Source organism: Rhinatrema bivittatum, chromosome 17, assembly GCF_901001135.1.
Source record: "Rhinatrema bivittatum chromosome 17, aRhiBiv1.1, whole genome shotgun sequence".
Classification (NCBI taxonomy): Eukaryota; Metazoa; Chordata; class Amphibia; order Gymnophiona; family Rhinatrematidae; genus Rhinatrema; species Rhinatrema bivittatum.
Window position 1 is genome coordinate 16,009,931 of NC_042631.1, and position 16,973 is coordinate 16,026,903.

The 16,973-nt window shown below is 40.5% G+C and overlaps 1 protein-coding gene across 4 annotated transcripts in view; it reads left to right on the forward strand.

Moving 5' to 3' along the window:
- Positions 1-16,973, forward strand: part of QSER1 (glutamine and serine rich 1) — a 43,268-nt gene that overhangs the window by 18,214 nt on the left and 8,081 nt on the right. For all 4 annotated transcript variants that reach the window (XM_029582117.1, XM_029582118.1, XM_029582119.1 and 1 more), the window contains 5 exons: positions 9,414-9,670; positions 13,040-13,156; positions 13,863-13,996; positions 14,639-14,880; positions 16,409-16,546. In XM_029582117.1, the coding sequence (XP_029437977.1) occupies positions 9,414-9,670; positions 13,040-13,156; positions 13,863-13,996; positions 14,639-14,880; positions 16,409-16,546 (888 nt within the window). The remainder of the gene's footprint in view (positions 1-9,413; positions 9,671-13,039; positions 13,157-13,862; positions 13,997-14,638; positions 14,881-16,408; positions 16,547-16,973) is intronic.

A 16,973-nucleotide genomic window follows, 5' to 3' on the forward strand; every position in this document is an offset into this window, starting at 1 on the left:
GAAAGAATGACAAAATAAAACATCTTTCAATTCTGAGCATCTGTGTGGCTGGCTTACAGGGGCATTCATTCTTTAGAAATGTTGTAGTTACACAAAGTCAGCTGTTTGAAATGTTCTTGTCAGCTGTTCTCTTTTAAAAATCTATCTTTTTAAAAGCAAATCCTGAAACATTTTATCCCATGATAACAGTGATCTTGTTATCAGTTAATACCCTGTTGAGTTCAGCACCTATAGACAGGGCAGTAAACAAACAGAATTGTGGCTTAATTATCGTATATTATCATCTGTTGGACATTTTACTTAAGGTTCTAAAAATATTTGTGTGCGATGTAGTTCTATGTAAAAAGATTAATTTGACATGAAATAGACCACATGTGTTGGCTGTCTCTTGTCATCTGCTAATGATATAGGAAGCTTTGCTTTGAGCATAAGAATTGCCACATTGGGTCAGACCGAGGGTGCATCAAGCCTAGCATCCTGTTTCCAACCATGGCCAATCCAGCTCACATGTACCCAGACACTAAGTAGATCCCCTGCTGCTATGGTGCAGTGATAAGTAATGTCTTTCCCCAGGTCTTTTGGTTAAAAGTTTATGGGCTTGTCCAAACATTTTTTTTTAAACCCAGCTACATTGTGTAGCTTTTGGTACTGCAATGCTATTTAAATCTCAGTTAACTTTCAATGGATAATGCTGGCTATAGCAGAAATATTCAGGATTATTGCATTTTATACACTATGGAATAATTTGTAAGAGCTCACATAAATTAGACTAAAAAATGGGCATAAGTAACATCATTTTTCAAAGTGGAATCGTGTGTAAGTTTGAAACTTATCCCACCAAAATTACCTGCATGCTGCTATTCCTATTAAGGGAGCAGAGCTTTTTCTTGAAATTTTACATGCTTGCTTCTGAAAACGCAGAGCTACGCATGTAAGTGCACTGTTCCATCTGGGCAAGCTTAACACACATACAGAAGCCATCAGCATAGTGGGACAGGCAGTCTAACAGGCCTTTGAAAACTGTCCCCTTACACGCGGCTGTTTACCTGTACAAAATATACAACACTCAGACACATTTGTTTTGTTTATGCTTTGTAAAAGTAACACACCGAAAATGCAGACGAGCATCTACAACTATAAAACAAACTGAAAGTTGGTACATTTTTGATGGGTAAAGGTTTTGGTTTATGTATTTAAAATTCATGTGACGCTTCTACTGTATGGCTGATAGGACATTTAATTTCCAACATTTTTCTAAGTAACTTCCAGAATGAGCAGATAGTATGAAGGAGAGGACTAGACAGGGTAGGCTTAAGAGGACACCAGAGGCTATAAGAAGCCAGCATAGCCTGAACTAAATAAGAGGTTATTTACTTACTCCCCTCGATTTTTAAATGGAAAAAAAAAATACACATTACTCTTCATAATGTGAGGACATTTTCTTATAAACATGTTTTCCTATCTGTTCCTGCATATGGATATGAATAGTGTTGTGTACACTGTCATGGCTAGATAATTTTAGAAAAATCATGTTCATTTTTAGGTCTCAAAACTCTACAGAAGTGGAGTAATCCCCAGGCAGAATTATGCAGAATGCTCCCCCATTCTTTGTTTGCAGATCACTGCGGTTCTCCATCGACAAGCAAGCATGACTTAGCCATAACGCATGGGCAACATCATCCAATGACGTTGTCATGACCCAGCTCTCAGATCTCAATACTGAACATGTGCGGGAGTTGCACGCACTCTGCCTTGTCTCTTTCTTTGTCCAATCTACTGCATGGGTGTATCCCAGTCTCTTGCAGATTTGGTCTTTGTTTCATTAGTGCACTTTCAGTGCCATGTTATTGCTTCAAAAATTTTTTTGCTGCTGTTTTGGCAGCCCCTTAAACGGAACTTTTAAAGTTTATATATATTTAGATGAGTATGAAAAAGCCTAAGGCCAAGAAGTCAGTATCTTCAAGGCCTGCATCCATGGCCACTGGATGTTCATCATGTAGAAACATGCTAGCATAAAAAGATCATATAGCCTATCTAGTCTGCCCATCTCGACAATCCCTGCCACTCCTTCAGAGCTCTCTCGGTTATTTACACTTTCGAATAATAGAAGGACTAGGGGGCATTCCATGAAGTTAGCAAGTAGCACATTTAAGGCTAATCGGAGAAAATTCTTTTTCACTCAACGCACAATAAAGATCTGGAATTTGTTGCCAAAGGATGTGGTTAGTGCAGTTAGTGTAGCTGGGTCCAAAAAAGGTTTGGATAAGTTCTTGGAGGAGAAGTCCATTAATGGCTATTAATCAAGTTTACTTAGGGAATAGTCACTGCTATTAATTGCATCAGTAGCATGGGATCTTCTTAGTGTTTGGGTAATTGCCAGGTTCTTGTGGCCTGGTTTTGGCCTCTGTTGGACACAGGATGCTGGGCTTGATGGACCCTTGGTCTGACCCAGAATGGCAATTAAGTTCTTATGTCCCATCCTTTTAGCTTAGATACTGTCTTTGTCTTCACCATCTCCACGGGAGGCTGTTCCAAGCATTTACTACCTTCTCTGTAAAGAAATATTTACTTCTGTCCCCTTTCATCTTCATCCCATGAGTCCTTGTTTCAGAATCTCCTTTCTGTTAAGAGGCCTGCCTCCTGTGCTTTGATTCCTTGGAGGGATTTACATCTCTCTCCTCAGGGCCGGTGCAGGAGTGTTTGGCATCTTAGATGAATCTTTGGTTATGTACCCTCCATCCCCAACTTAGCTATTGATGGCAGTTCCAGCACAGCATTGCTTCCTACCAGTGGCAGTGGCTCCAGCACAGCGTTCCTTTTGGTGATATTGCCTCTGGTACAACACCCTTCCGGGCCTCAACCTGTTAGGATTTTGCTACCCCCAAAACGTTGATTCTCTAGGCCAGGGCTTCCCAACCCTGTCCTGGGGACTCCCCAGCCAGTCGGGTTTTCGGGATATCCACAGTGAATATGCATCTGAGAAAACTTGCATGTTATGAAGGCAGTGCATGTACATTTTCTCTCATGCATATTCATTGTGGATGTCCGGAAAACCTGACTGGCTGGGGACAGGTTTGGGAACCACTGCTCTAAGCAACTTCCTAGTTTGCCTTAATGGAAGCACTGGCCTTGCTATCATATCCCACCTTTCCTCTACAGTATATAGGTTTAGATCTTCAAGTCTATCCCTGCTGACCAGTTTAGTAGCCACCCGCTGTGACGGACTCCATTTGGTTCATATCCTTTTAAAGGTACAGTCTCTGGAACTGTACAAAGTTTTCCAAATTAAGTTGTGCCAGAGACTTGGACAGTAGCTCTCCTTTTTTTCTGCTGCCCATTATTCTGTCCATGCCCCTAAGCATTTTTCAGCCTTTTGCCATCACCACCTTCATCTGGTTGGCCAAATCAGGTTATCGGATACGATCATCCCCAGATCCTATTCTTGTTTCATGCATAGAAGAATTTCACCCCAGACTCTTGTGTTTTTGCAGCCCAAATGTATTTTTTAGTATTAAAACTTAGCTGCCAGATTCTAGACCAGCGATTCTGAACTGGTGTGTTGCGAGTTACCGGTCTCCCGCTGCTCTCTCCTCTTCCTTCACCAAGAGGCAGACTATCTTCCACTGCTGCCGTTGCTGCCCAGGCTATCAGCATGTTCAAACCCGGGTGGGAACGGCAGCAGTGTCACTGGAAGCTGGCAACTGTGGCTGGGCCTTTTCTTCTTCCCGCACCTGCCCTTGTGGCCTAGAACAGGAAATGATGTGCAGTGGGGTGCGTGGGAAGAAAGAGCCATGCTGCATTGAAAAGTAGTGTGGGCCTGGAGCAAAATCAGAAGCAGCTGGCAATCAGCAAAGGAGACAGCAGCATTGCCCTCCCCCCCCCCCCCCCCCCCCCCCCGTAGCCAATGGGATTCTTATTTCTTGGCCTGCGGGGGATGGAGGAGGAAGCTGCTGCAGCTACCATTTGTGCTCTGTTGGGGGGGGGGGGGCAGGAAGTGAGAGAGACACAGCCAGCCAGTGTGTGCGTATGTGTAACGGTGAGAGCATGTATGTAAGTGTGAGAGCATGTGTGTGATTTGAGAAAAACTGGTCAGAGAGGTGACGTATATGTGAGAGACAATGAAAGTGACTGGTCAGGGATATGACTGGAGTGTGTGTGTGTGTGAGAAAGAGACTGGTTCGGGAGATGACGTGTGTGTGAGAGATTGTCAGGGAGGTGATGTGTGTGTGTATCTGTATGTGAGAGAAAGCATGGAAATGAAAAACCTGTGTGTGAGAGCATGGGAATAAGAAGCCTGGTGTGTAGGGGCGTGTGTGAAAGAGCATGAGAGTAGGAAGCCTGTATGTGTATGTATGCATAAGAGAGACTGGTTGGGGAGGTAACTGGTGTGTGTGTTTGAAAGAGAAAGTGATTATGGGAATGAGAAACTGTGCATGTGGAGACAGCGAGCATAGGAATGAGAAACCTGGGTGTGTGAGACACAGCATGGGAGTGAGAAGCCTGTATATGTAAGATAGAACATGGGAGTGGGAAGCCTGTGTGTGTGTGCGCATGAGGGAGAGAGACTGGTCGGGAAGGTGAGTGGTATGTGTGTAAGCGAAAGACTGGTTAGGAGATGATTGGTGTGTGAGAGACCAGAAACTGGTCATGGAGGTGTGAAATGTGTGTGAGAGAGACTGGTTGTGGGCCCTAAGGAAGAGGACTATGAGTACAGAGCTTCAGCCACTACTGCTTCTGGTATGTGCTATTGGCCTGCATGGAAGAGGAGTAGGAGAGCTGCTAGAGGGGGTAAATAAAGGTGGCTTTTTAAGTTTATTTTTCTTGATTGACTGCCATTTTAATTATTGGATATTATGTGATGTGTATGCTGTTTAGAAATGTTATTGGTGTTTGGAAAATGTTTAATTTTTATGAGTTTTTAATTGTTGGGTCTTGTTCTGTTCATCAGCTGTTTTGAAACATTTATTCATATAGTTTTACAATTATTTGTGTGGAGATCTATAGTTGCTTGGCTTGTTCTGTTTTCCTAATAGGAGGTGTATTGGTGTTTAGGGTCTGATTTAATATTTGTAGTGTTGCCTTTTTATAGGTAGGGTTGTTGCTATTTGAGTGCATTCCATAATACAGGTGTAACTGTGTGTGGATTAGTTTGTGCATTACTGCAGATCCTGTTCTATATGTGTGACTGAGATGAGGTATCCATTATTGCGGGTCAGGGGGGGGGTTCCTGTGGATGCACACTGTGTACTTTTACATTTAGCCCCATGACACTCCTGTGTTCAGTGTGTCATGCCTGTGAACCATCTGTCAGGTGTATCCTGACAGAAAAAAGGTTGAGAATCACTTCTCTAGACCATTCTTCATGCTTTACTAAATTCTGCATCTTGCTTTTCTCACTTTCCTGAGTGTCTACCCTTTTGCAGATTTTGGTATCGCTGCAAAAAGACAAACCTTTCCTGACAATCCTTCTGCGGTGGTATGCTGTAAGGACCGGTCCTTACAGCATACCACTAGTACTGTCCCTCTCCTCAGAGTGAACTTGATTTACCACTACTATCCTTTGTCGCCTCCCAGTAATTGTGCCTTAATGTAAACCGTTGTGACGGTTCCCATCAAACGACGGTATAGAAAAATGTTAAAATAAATAAATAAACCAATTTCTAACCCAGTCAACTGTTTTAGAGCCCTTACCAAAGGTGCTCACTTTATTTACAAGTCACCTATGTGAAATATGTCAAAGGCCTTACTGAAATGGAAGTTCACTGCAGCTAATGCTCTCTCTCCGATCCAACTCTCTAGCTACCTAGTGAAAGAAATTTGATCAGATTTGTCTGAAACAACCTACTTCTGTGTAAAAAGCATGCTGCCTCAAATCTCGTAACTCATTCAGTTCCAGAACGGGCACAGTCCTTGGTTTTAGCAGAGATGCTGTTAATATGCGTGCCACAGAGGGCTGACTATCCATATCCAGCCTCCTCTTCACTTCCAGTTTTGTGAAGTTACCACATCCAACTCTAAAGAAGCACTGACCAGGTCAGCCAGCGGAGCTGCCAGAACGTCCCTTTCTTAATACTCTGGAAGTATCCCCATCCAGCCCCACCATTTTTATCTGCTTTAAATTTAGCTAGTGCCTCACAAACACACTTCTCTGAAACTCATTTATTTATTTATTTATTTATTTTAAGTTTTTCTATACCGGCATTCACAATAGATATCGCATCATGTCGGTTTACAATTAACAAGTGGATAGGTAACAAAAAAGGTAAAAACTAATATTTATCTTATTAATAATAATAATAATAATAATAATAATAAAACATTAAACAAGAGAAGGCTAAAGGTATGCAGTTACAATAAAACAAGGGAGTAATACAACTTGGAGCATAGAAAAGAAGCAGGGGATTAAATCGAAAGAACGTAAATGCCAGTCAATGTGCTTAAGGCATTAGTGAATTGTGTTTATGATGTAGGAATATTAATTATAAGGTAGGGAAATTAGTTGCCGTGAATAAGGCAAAGTCTGAGTTCTTAGTTAATGATGGAGTAGGTTCAGTTTAGTTCAGGAAAGGCTTTCATGAATAGCCACGTTTTGAGTCTTTTTCTGAATGTGGGCAGGCAGGGTTCCTGTCTCAAATCGGGTGGGATGGAGGTCCACAGTGTTGGTCCTGCAGTGGAGAACGCCCTGTCTCTGGTGGTTATGTGCCGCATGGATTTGGAGTGTGGTACTTGTAAGGTTTCTCTATAGGACTCTCTGATTGGTCTGTTGGATGTAAATTTTTTGAGAGGAATTTGAAGGTTGAGCTGAGAGTGTTGGTGTATAGCTTTGAAAATAGTGGTTATGGACTTATATATGATTCTGTAGTGAATTGGTAGCCAGTGCAGGTCTTTGAGGATTGGTGTTATGTGGTCTCTTCTCCGTGTGTTAGTTAATATTCTCGCAGCCGTGTTTTGAACCATCTGAAGGGGTTTCGTGTGAGATGAGGGGAGACCTAATAGCAAAGAGTTGCAGTAATCTAGTTTAGAAAATACTATTGATTGCAGAATAGTTCTGTAGTCATGAAAGTGGAAGAGAGGTCTTGTTCTTTTTAAGACTTGGAGTTTGTAGAAGCAGTCCTTAGTAGTTTGATTTATGAATGCTTTTAGGTTTAACCAGTTATCAAAGATAGCTCCCAGGTTTCTTACTTGTGGAGTTTGTAAATTGGGTGGGGGATTTGAGTCAGTGTTACTGTATTCAGATGAAATTAGGAGGAGTTCGCTTTTAGAGGAGTTTAGTATTAGATTAAGGTTGGAGAGGAGTTCATCAATTTTTTTAAGACTAGTTTCCCAGAATTCTAGGGTTTTGCTGTAGGATTCTTTGACGGGGATGACTATCTGGACGTCATCTGCATAAAGAAAGTGTTTAAGGTTTAAATCAGTTAGCAGTTGGCAAAGAGGGAGCAAGTAGATATTAAAGAGCGTTGGTGAAAGGGAGGAGCCTTGTGGAACTCCCGTAGATGAAGGGTAGTGTTGAGATTCTTTATTGTGAATTTTGACTTTGTATTTTCTGTTCCCTAAGAACGATTTGAACCACGATAGTGCTGTTCCTGTTATTCCGATGTTTGCTAATTGAGTTAGTAGGGATGAATGGTTAACCGTATCAAAGGCCGCTGAAAGGTCCAGGAGGATCAGTAGATAAGTGTGACCTTTATCCAGGCCCATGATGAGGTAGTCGGTCAGGGAAATTAGTAGTGATTCAGTATTTAAAGCTTTTCTGAAGCCATATTGGGACGGGAACAGAATTTTATGTTCCTCGAGGTAGTCTGAAAGTCTGGAGTTAACTAATTTTTCCGTTACCTTAGCTATGAATGGGAGATTGGATATAGGACGGAAATTGGTAGGATCTTTAGGATTTAAGTTGGGTTTTTTCAGAAGCGGTTTGATGGATGCAATCTTCAGGTCGTCTGGGTAGCTTCCTTGTGCTAGGGAGCAGTTAATGATGTCTGTCAGAGCATTGGAGATTGTGTCTGGTATTAGCAGGAGAAGTTTGGATGGGATGTGGTCTAATGGGTGAGATGAAGGTTTCATTTTCTTTAATGTAGAAAGTAACTCAGTAGTAGTGATGGGTTCGAAGGATTGTAGAGTAATGTCTTTGTTGTGGTGGAAGTATGTGTTGGATGGCATTGAAGTGTTGGTTCTCAGCTGTGTTATTAGGTTTGAGATTTTGTTGCTAAAGAAGAGGGCCAGCTCCTCTGCTTTTTCTTGAGCTAGGTTGGCAGGGATGTCAGGAGTCGAGGTTTGCGTTAGGTTAGATACATAGGCAAAGAGGGCTTTGGAATCAAAGATTATGTGATGGATCTTCTGTGCAAAGAAATGCATTTCTGTGCAAAGAAATGCATTTCTGTGCAAAGAAATGCATTTCCGGTTTACCTGCCTTCGAATCCCTGTGGTCCTGTTCCTGGCCCTTCCTTGGTGAACACTGAACAGAAATATTTCTTAATAAACAATTCCACTTTTGGCTTGTCTGTCTCTGTTCCTTCCCTTCACCTCTGAGTCACACAATTCTACTTTTCACATCCTCCTGTCACTAGCATTAAAAAAATATATATATATTCACCTCCCATTTTACCATATTTTTTGCTTTTTGGCTTTCATTTGCATCTACAAAAATGGGAGAAAATAAATGGTGGTAAATGTTTTCCACTGATTTTCTCCCATTTTTTTTTTTTACATTAATAAACTTTTGGAAAAATAAAAACGTAAAGGTCCCTATGGATGTGGAATTTTTTTATATTTCCCAAACAATGTCAGGTATAATTGTCTGCATGCAAATAATTATGTGCATCTCTAGAAAGCCAAGTTGTGAGTTCGCTTACAATGTCTGGAATTTTGTCACTTTTTGATGCAGTTAAGAGGGTTAATATGTTTAGGGTTTCTGTGTGGCATGACTGTTTTGGCTCAAATCTAGGTACAAATTTGGATGAACATATTGAGCTATAGAACTTGAGTAGATTGACTTTTTGAGGAGCCGTTTTATAAGGCATTGAATAGTCGCAAGTGCTTCAGTCCTCCCACTGCTTTTAACCGCTTTTAAAGTTATTACAAGGTATATGTTGTAACGTTTGTTTATTAAAAACATGTATAGCCTGCATATAGCAAATCTATTGAGCTAAGCAGGTTACAGCATATTAAAATAACATTCAAAGTTGATATGAACAATGTTTCAAGAATGTATATATTAATGTAAATCTTAATGTGTCACATTTTAATATATAAATTCTGATTTTTTTTTTTCCATTCTAATTTGACTGAACATTGTGAAACCTTCTGAAATCCTGTAATACAGCATCATTTAGAAAAAATGTGAGAGCTTTACATCAGATGTTGAATATTGTCGGTAATGAGTCCAAATTCTCGTTTACCCGATTTTACTGCAGAAGCTGAGAAGGTGATTGTAAAGCAAGAGTCTCCTCGTGCCTCGTCACCTGTAGTGAGTGTTCAAGAAAAGCCAAAAGCGGCTGAGTCTCACGCGCCGGCTGAATGTGGTGATTCTTCAGATGAGTTGGCCAGATCACAATTAACTGTTGCAGTAGAAGGATACACCGATGAGGGAAATTCAGACAGTGGTGGAGAGGGGATGTACAGAGAACGTGACGAATTTGTAGTGAAGATTGAAGACATCGAATCACTGAAGGTAAACCAAATGCTTTAGAAATGATTTTATTTACTTTTGAAATGTTCTCTTTTTTTTTTTTCTTTCCCCCATGCCAGTCGGCTTACAATACAAAAGAGAATTGTGAGCAGACTTCCCGGTATTGTTGGTATGTAGAAAAGTTACCTTTTTTTTTTTTTGTTGCAACAAAATCGCTAACCTTTTGTATTAGAGCAGCGGTGACAGAAAAGAACACGTGTGCCATGCTGGTCAGACCGAGATCCATCCAGTCCAGCCTCTGGCTTCCGACAGCGGCCGGGTCTAGGTCGCAAATACCCGGCAGATCCCAAATAGCTGATAAGTGATGGCTTTTCCCCCTCTGCTTGGCTAATAACTGTTTATGGAGTTTCCTTCGGGAAATAATCATTGATGTCCTCAGCCAGCTCAGCAAAAATAGAGCTATGCATGGTACTAGAAAGTGGGCCATCCTTTGGATCTATTAGTTGTATTAATTTAATTTATACATACAAAAATGAAATGTACCTATTCTATTCCTGTCCACAGGACTAACCCCAGTGCCTTGCATGTTTATCCCCATGCATAATCTGCTCTTCTGTATTATATGTGACTGTCTGATATAAATTGTATTAACTACACCGTACCATATGCTGCTCTGTTTTATGTTTAACTGTAAAGTATTGCATTAAATAGAACCCTTTATTGTATATATGTAGACGACTGTAAGCCTGTACCTCGCTCTGAGTACCACGGTAGGAGAGTGAGTAATAAACATTCACTCCACAAGGAACTCCTCTCAGTGTTTCAGTATAAAGTGAGCCCTAAAAGCAGCAGTGGAAAATGATTTAGAAAATTCAGGTGCCAGCCAAAAATCCTTAGGAGCCAAGGAATCCTCTCCCCCCCCCCCCCCCCCCCCCAACTATATTTTGGGGGTTTTCCTTGTTTTGTTTTTCCATTCTATCTGCCGCTTTTCCTTTTTTTTTTTTTCCTTTTCACTTTCCTTTACTCTCTCCTTGCTCTGTCAGCATTAAAATTACATCAACAGAGAGTAAATAAACATAAGGATACATCTAGTCATTGCATCCTGTCGTATTGGATTGCAATACAGACTCTAGGCTTATCAAATCCAGAATTTTTTTTTCCAGTGTCTGCATCCTAAGAACATAAGAGCTTGCCATACTGGGTCAGACCAAGGGTCTGTCAAGCCCAGAATCCTATTTCTGCCAGTGGCCCATCTAGGTCACAGGTACCTGGCAAGATCCCAAACAGTAAATATATCCTATACTGCTCTCACACAGGGATAAGTAGTGGCTATTTCTTAAGTCTGCTTGGTTAATAGTTTGACTTCTCCAGGATTTTATGTAAACCTTTTTTTAAACCCAGCTATGCTAATCGCCTTAACCACATCCTCCAGTAATTCTAGAGCTTAATTGTGCAATGAGTGGAAAAGAGCTTTCTCAGATTTTTGAATGAGCTACTTACTATTTCCTGTTTTACATGATTTTATATTTTTTTTGTTTTTCGGCTCTGCTTGTTTGTTTTGATAAGTTTGGCTATTGATTTTATGTATGTTATATCGTAAATTGCTTTGAACTGTGTCTAAGTGATAAATGAATTAAGTAAATAATGCAAAACTGTCACACAAATCTGTCCCTATTGTTCAAAATACTCAATTACATTAGCCTAGACAGAATTAAAATGGGAGCCATCATAGGCATGACCTGATCAGAATTTAGTTCGACTCCCTGCTTCTGGTCCTTAGATTGTAATAGATCCCATTAGATAATCACAACATATGTTTTTGTTTGCATGGTAGAAGCACTTTACTAATATTGATGCAAATATGTAGTCTTTGTTAGGTTAGTCTGACACCAGAACCCTGTTTTGCTTAATGCTGTATCAGGGGATAAACTTCTCAAAAGAACCAGCTGAGAGTCTGTCTCTTCCACTTCGATCTTCATCAGTTGTTAATGTATAACAAACCCAGTACTTTTTTTTTTTCTTTTTTATATGCTTGCTGTGTCCCATCATGACTATATTAAAACTGGCCAATAACTGATTATTGTATATTTAAAGCAAGAACGCCATTAGATTTCCTCATTCATAGAAACATAGAAACATAGAAATGACGGCAGAAGAAGACCAAATGGCCCATCTAGTCTGCCCAGCAAGCTTCACACATATTTTCTCTCATACTTATCTGTTTCTCTTAGCTCTTGGTTCTATTTCCCTTCCACCCCCACCTTTAATGTAGAGAGCAGTGATGGAGCTGCATCCAAGTGAAATATCTAGCTTGATTCGTTAGGGGTAGTAGCCGCCGCAATAAGCAAGCTGCACCCATGCTTATTTGTTTTACCCAGACTATGTTATTAGCCCTTATTGGTTGTTTTTCTTCTCCCCTGCCGTTGAAGCAGGGAGCTGTGCTGGATATGTGTGACGTATAAGTCTTCTCCCATGCCGTTGAAGCAGAGAGCCATGCTGGATGTGCATCGAAAGTGAAGTATCAGGCATATTTGGTTTGGGGTAGTAACCGCCGTAACAAGCCAGCTACTCCCCGCTTTGTGAGTGTGAACCCTCTTTTCTTCTCCCCTGCCGTTGAAGCAGAGAGCTCTGCTGGATGTGTGAAGTATCAGTTTTTCTTCTCCCCTGCCGTTGAATCAGAGAACTTTGCTGTATATGCATTGAAAGTGAAGTATCAGGCTTATTTGATTTGGGGTAGTAACCGCCGTAACAAGCCAGCTACTCCCCTCTTTGTGAGTGTGAATCCTTTTTTCCACATTTCCTCTTGCTGTTGAAGCTTAGAGCGATGTTGGAGTCACCGTAAGCCTGTGTATGTTTATTTAATAAGGGTATTGACTCCAGGCAGTAGCCATCATTCTGGCGAGTCACCCACTCTTCATTGGCAGCCTCTTGACTTTATGGATCCACAGTGTTTATCCCACGCCACTTTGAAGTCCTTCACAGTTCTGGTCTTCACCACATCCTCCGGAAGGGCATTCCAGGCATCCACCACCCTCTCCATTCATTCTAATGTTTCTTGTGGATAACATTTCTAAAATGGAATAGTAAATACCATGATATAGTAAGCATGTATTTTATTTAAAATTTCTTGAATTCCCTGATTTGCAGGTTACAGCATGTAACATAGGTAAAACATTAAACATTTAAAATATTCAACAAACTAGACATCAACACTCCTAATATACAAATTAAATAAAAACATCTTAATGTTTAAAATACAAGAAAAGGCCTGGGATTCTTTTTTTTTTTAAACAAGTACATTTTTTTCTAAACAAGTTGTACGGGTGAAGGATATGGATATGATGTGTGTGTTTATAGATGGTTGGAAAGCGGAATGCCTGATTTTAAGTGACTCTTTTGTGGTCGTTAAAGGTTGCACTGAGTGCTGGAAAAGAACCCCCTGCAATCTGGAAAGTACAGAAGGCTTTGTTGCAGAAGTTTGTCCCCGAGATGCGGAATGGAAAAAGAGAGTTTTCTGCTACTAACAGTGTAAGTGATCAGTTATCATTAAATTATCCCCCTCTTCGTAAATTTACAAAAGAATGGCAGTGTAGGTTTGAGAACAAGTTTAGGAGCAAGGGGCTCTCTGGAAAAAGTGAGGGTATTGGTGTTTACGGAGTCTGAGACGTACATGATTTCTGTTCTGAAATTGTAGAGTGAAATTTTGCTGTTTTTAACAAGGTTTGGGTTTTTTTTCCCCTCGAAGGGCAGAGATAGAATCAAGAATTGCCGAGTCCTACTTTGGTGGGGTAGAACGTGCACACATATGCTGCAGTACATACAATTGGGGGGCATCTTTATCTGTCTTCACCTTGCACAGCAAGTGTATCCACAAAAAAAAATAAATTTTATGTCATGAGGATCCTTAAATCACAAGCTCTGCAAAGAATTGTGCAGTATGAATTGTAAAATGGACTATTTTCTGGGAAATGAATACAGGGGAATCTGAGGTTTTTGTACACTGTCTAACTCTATAAATTAAAGAGAATATTTGAGATGATGAAAACTAATTCTAGCTAGACAAGCTTTATAATGGTATTTCCTCTAGTGCTGAACAGCAAAGGACCATGTTTTTCAACAGAAAAATAGCCGATCCTCTTTGTTTTAATTTTGAAAGTTGTCCGCTACCTTTAATGACATCGCTTACTCTGTAGGAGCACTTCCAATTCCAGAGGGGTGTGTTTTTGTTTTGCAGTACCTTGGCTACTTTGGTGATGCAAAGACTAAATACAAACGGGTATACGTCAAGTTCATAGAAAATGCGAACAAAAAAGAATACGTGAGAGTGTGTTCAAAGAAGCCAAGAATCAAACCTCCGCAGATTGCCAGGTATTCACTTCTGCAGCTTGAGAATGCTGCAAATAAGAGGAGCATTGTGATTGTAAGTGAAAGGGAGGATTGCATGCTCTGGGTGGATGTGCAGGCTCTGTCGGGGGGGGTGCGAGTAGGCACGACTGCTCTGGCAGCAGCAATAATATTGAAAGTACTCAGCAAGCCATTAAGTATTTTAATTGTTTTGTACACCTCATGTCTCTCACAAATTTTTTTAAAATGGAAGTGTGGCCAATGTGACTCTTCTGCCGCACCTAAAACTGTGAAAAATACAAAACCCTTTTTTTTTTTTTTTTAATCCCCTGCTTTATCTGCATGTGATTAGAAATTAAAATTTCTCCATCGGCTAAACCTGCAGCCTTCATTTCTAAAGCTACAGAATGAAGTGGAAAATCCAGCCCATGAAAGAGTTGCTTCAGTGTAGGGAGCTGACTGATTGATTTTTTTTATTTTTTTTTTTGGGGGGGGGGGAATGGTATTTTCAGAGATCCATTTCTTCCAGTATCACTTGGTACTTGCCGTGTGCCGCTTCAGCTTGTCAGAATGAACTGCATCCCACATCCACCTCAGCAGGACTCTGTGTGCTGCTTCTTCCGCAGTGAGGTCCCTGAATAATAACGCTTCTTCGTTCTTTCGCAGGCCCGTTCATGCCAAGTTGGCTAATAGCAAAGCTGTCGATCCTCCTGCATTAAAATCCCCAGCTGCAAAACCACTGGCTTCAAAAAGCCCAGCTGCAAAAGTCTCCTCCTCCTCAGTGAAACCCAAAGTTAAACAGCCAAAAGTGAAAGCTGAGCCCCCACCAAAGAAACGGAAGAAGTGGAAAGAGGAGACGCCCCCGTGCCCTTCTGCCGCGTCTCCTGAAGCACAGACGGATGAGGATGGTGAGTGCTGAAGTGGGGCAGGCAGCTGAGCCCTCTTAGCCCTCACGTATGGAGAGGCAGGAAGCCGTGCCAGCGTGAGCTTGTTTGGATTTCATCAATTAAAAAAAGCTGCTATTTGACGTCAAATGTTTCTCAGAACGGAGATATATATATAAATATTTTTTTTTTTAAGGCTTCGAGATACCTTTGTTGCTTTCTACAAATTGTCGGGTCTACTCCATTTTAGGGATTTAAAAATCCTCTTTAGCCAACTGCCCAGTAAAATTGGATTAGGAAATTTCGGTGAAGCCCTTTTCTGACCACCTGACCTAAAATAATTGTTCTGATAATGTTTCCTTCTAAAAGAATCTTTCTCCTCTGTGATGCATTGTTTGAATGTCAGCAGCAGAGATTATTTTCCTCCATGTGTGAATGCCATTCTAGGCGCTGTCTTGGAATCCCACTTCTACTGCTGTTCTTGGGGAGCATGGGGACTCGCTCAGCAGATGGTTAGTGCATCACAGATAGAGGACGCAAGATGTTTGTACTGCATGCTTCCCCCTGCAAATATGGAGGAAACGTCTTAACCACGCAAGAATCTGAGGATCTGTAATGTAGTACAATACACCTTGAGGGAATATTTCATCATTCTTTCATAGCATGGGCGTGTTTGAAATGTAACATTAATGCTTGCTAATTCCTTTACCTAATTTAGCACACAATGTATAATGAATGGATTGAAAAATCAATTTAATTTTAGCTTATTTAAAATAAAATTGTCCCTTCTGTATACTTTCAGAATTTCAAAAGTATATCTGGCAAGTAGTATTGTCCTGTGTCAATGTAAACACTTTCTGCTAAGTAGTTTAAATATCTGTAGACTGCTCCCTTCACCAAATGTATCACAAGTTGCATTGAAATACTGCTTTGGATTTGGCCATGTTAGCCTTGACTTTTACCGGTGACATCACATGCATGCTTTGAACCAGACACCATTCTCAGTAACTCTCTTCTGAACATGGTGAATCCATGGAGTCACAGGGAAGCAACATAAAGCTTTAAAAAAAAAAAAAAAAAAGACAGTGCATGGTGAGCACTACTTCTGCCCTTGTATGTATTATATTATTTCAAGTTTATTTAAACCTTCTATCCCATGCCCCTCTGCCCTGAGCTTTCTTGAAAAATGTGGATGACCAGTTAAATGCAAGTTACTGGAAGATGACAATTGTGCACAAGATAATGAGCTTTGAAATATTCAGTGATAATTTTTTAGTTGAGTAATTAAGAGTAATGCAGTGGCATAGCAGGATGCAAATAATACTAATTAATAGTTCTTTACTTATTAAATCTTGCAAATGGCTGTTTGTCATAAGCAAGATATCACCAACGTGAAGCACAATTTTTATGGATGAAATCTAGTCTACTTGGCAGTTGTGTTATGATCATCCAGGGCATGGTTTGTGTAATATATATTGGCACATGCCTCTGGCCTTAGGAAGGGAACCTTTATCTGCACTCTAATAATCGATATATATGGATTATTTTTCAGAATTTGAACCCCCTGCTCCTTTTGTAACTCGCTTTTTGAATACAAGAGCTATGAAGGAGACTTTTAAAAGTTACATGGAGCTACTCTTTAGCATTGCTTTAGACTCTGATATTATTCAGGCCTTGGAAAAAGGCGACGGTAAGTTTTTGGTTTTTTCTTTTTTTTTTTTTGCATGAGAGCTCATTGTTTTAAATCTCAGGGTTGCCATACAGAATAATGTCTTGATACTTGTGCAACAGTTAGGGAGTTTCAATTTGTTGGATCCACTCTGCTGTACGTAAGAAGTGCCGTGCTTGGTCAGGCCGATGGTCCATCGAGTCCAGCATCCTCTGACAGTGGCCAGTCTGGGTCAGTATTGCTTAAATCCAGAAAATGAGAGGCAGAGACACCCAAATCTTGCCCCTAATAGTTAATGAATCATATCCTCCAGAAATTTACCATAACCTTTTTTTAAACTTGCCTATACCTCTAGCCTTGACTTGTATTCTCTGGTGACAAATTCCACAGCTTAGTTGTGTATTGATGGATTGGAAAAATACTTTTACATTTGTTTCAAATCTGTTAC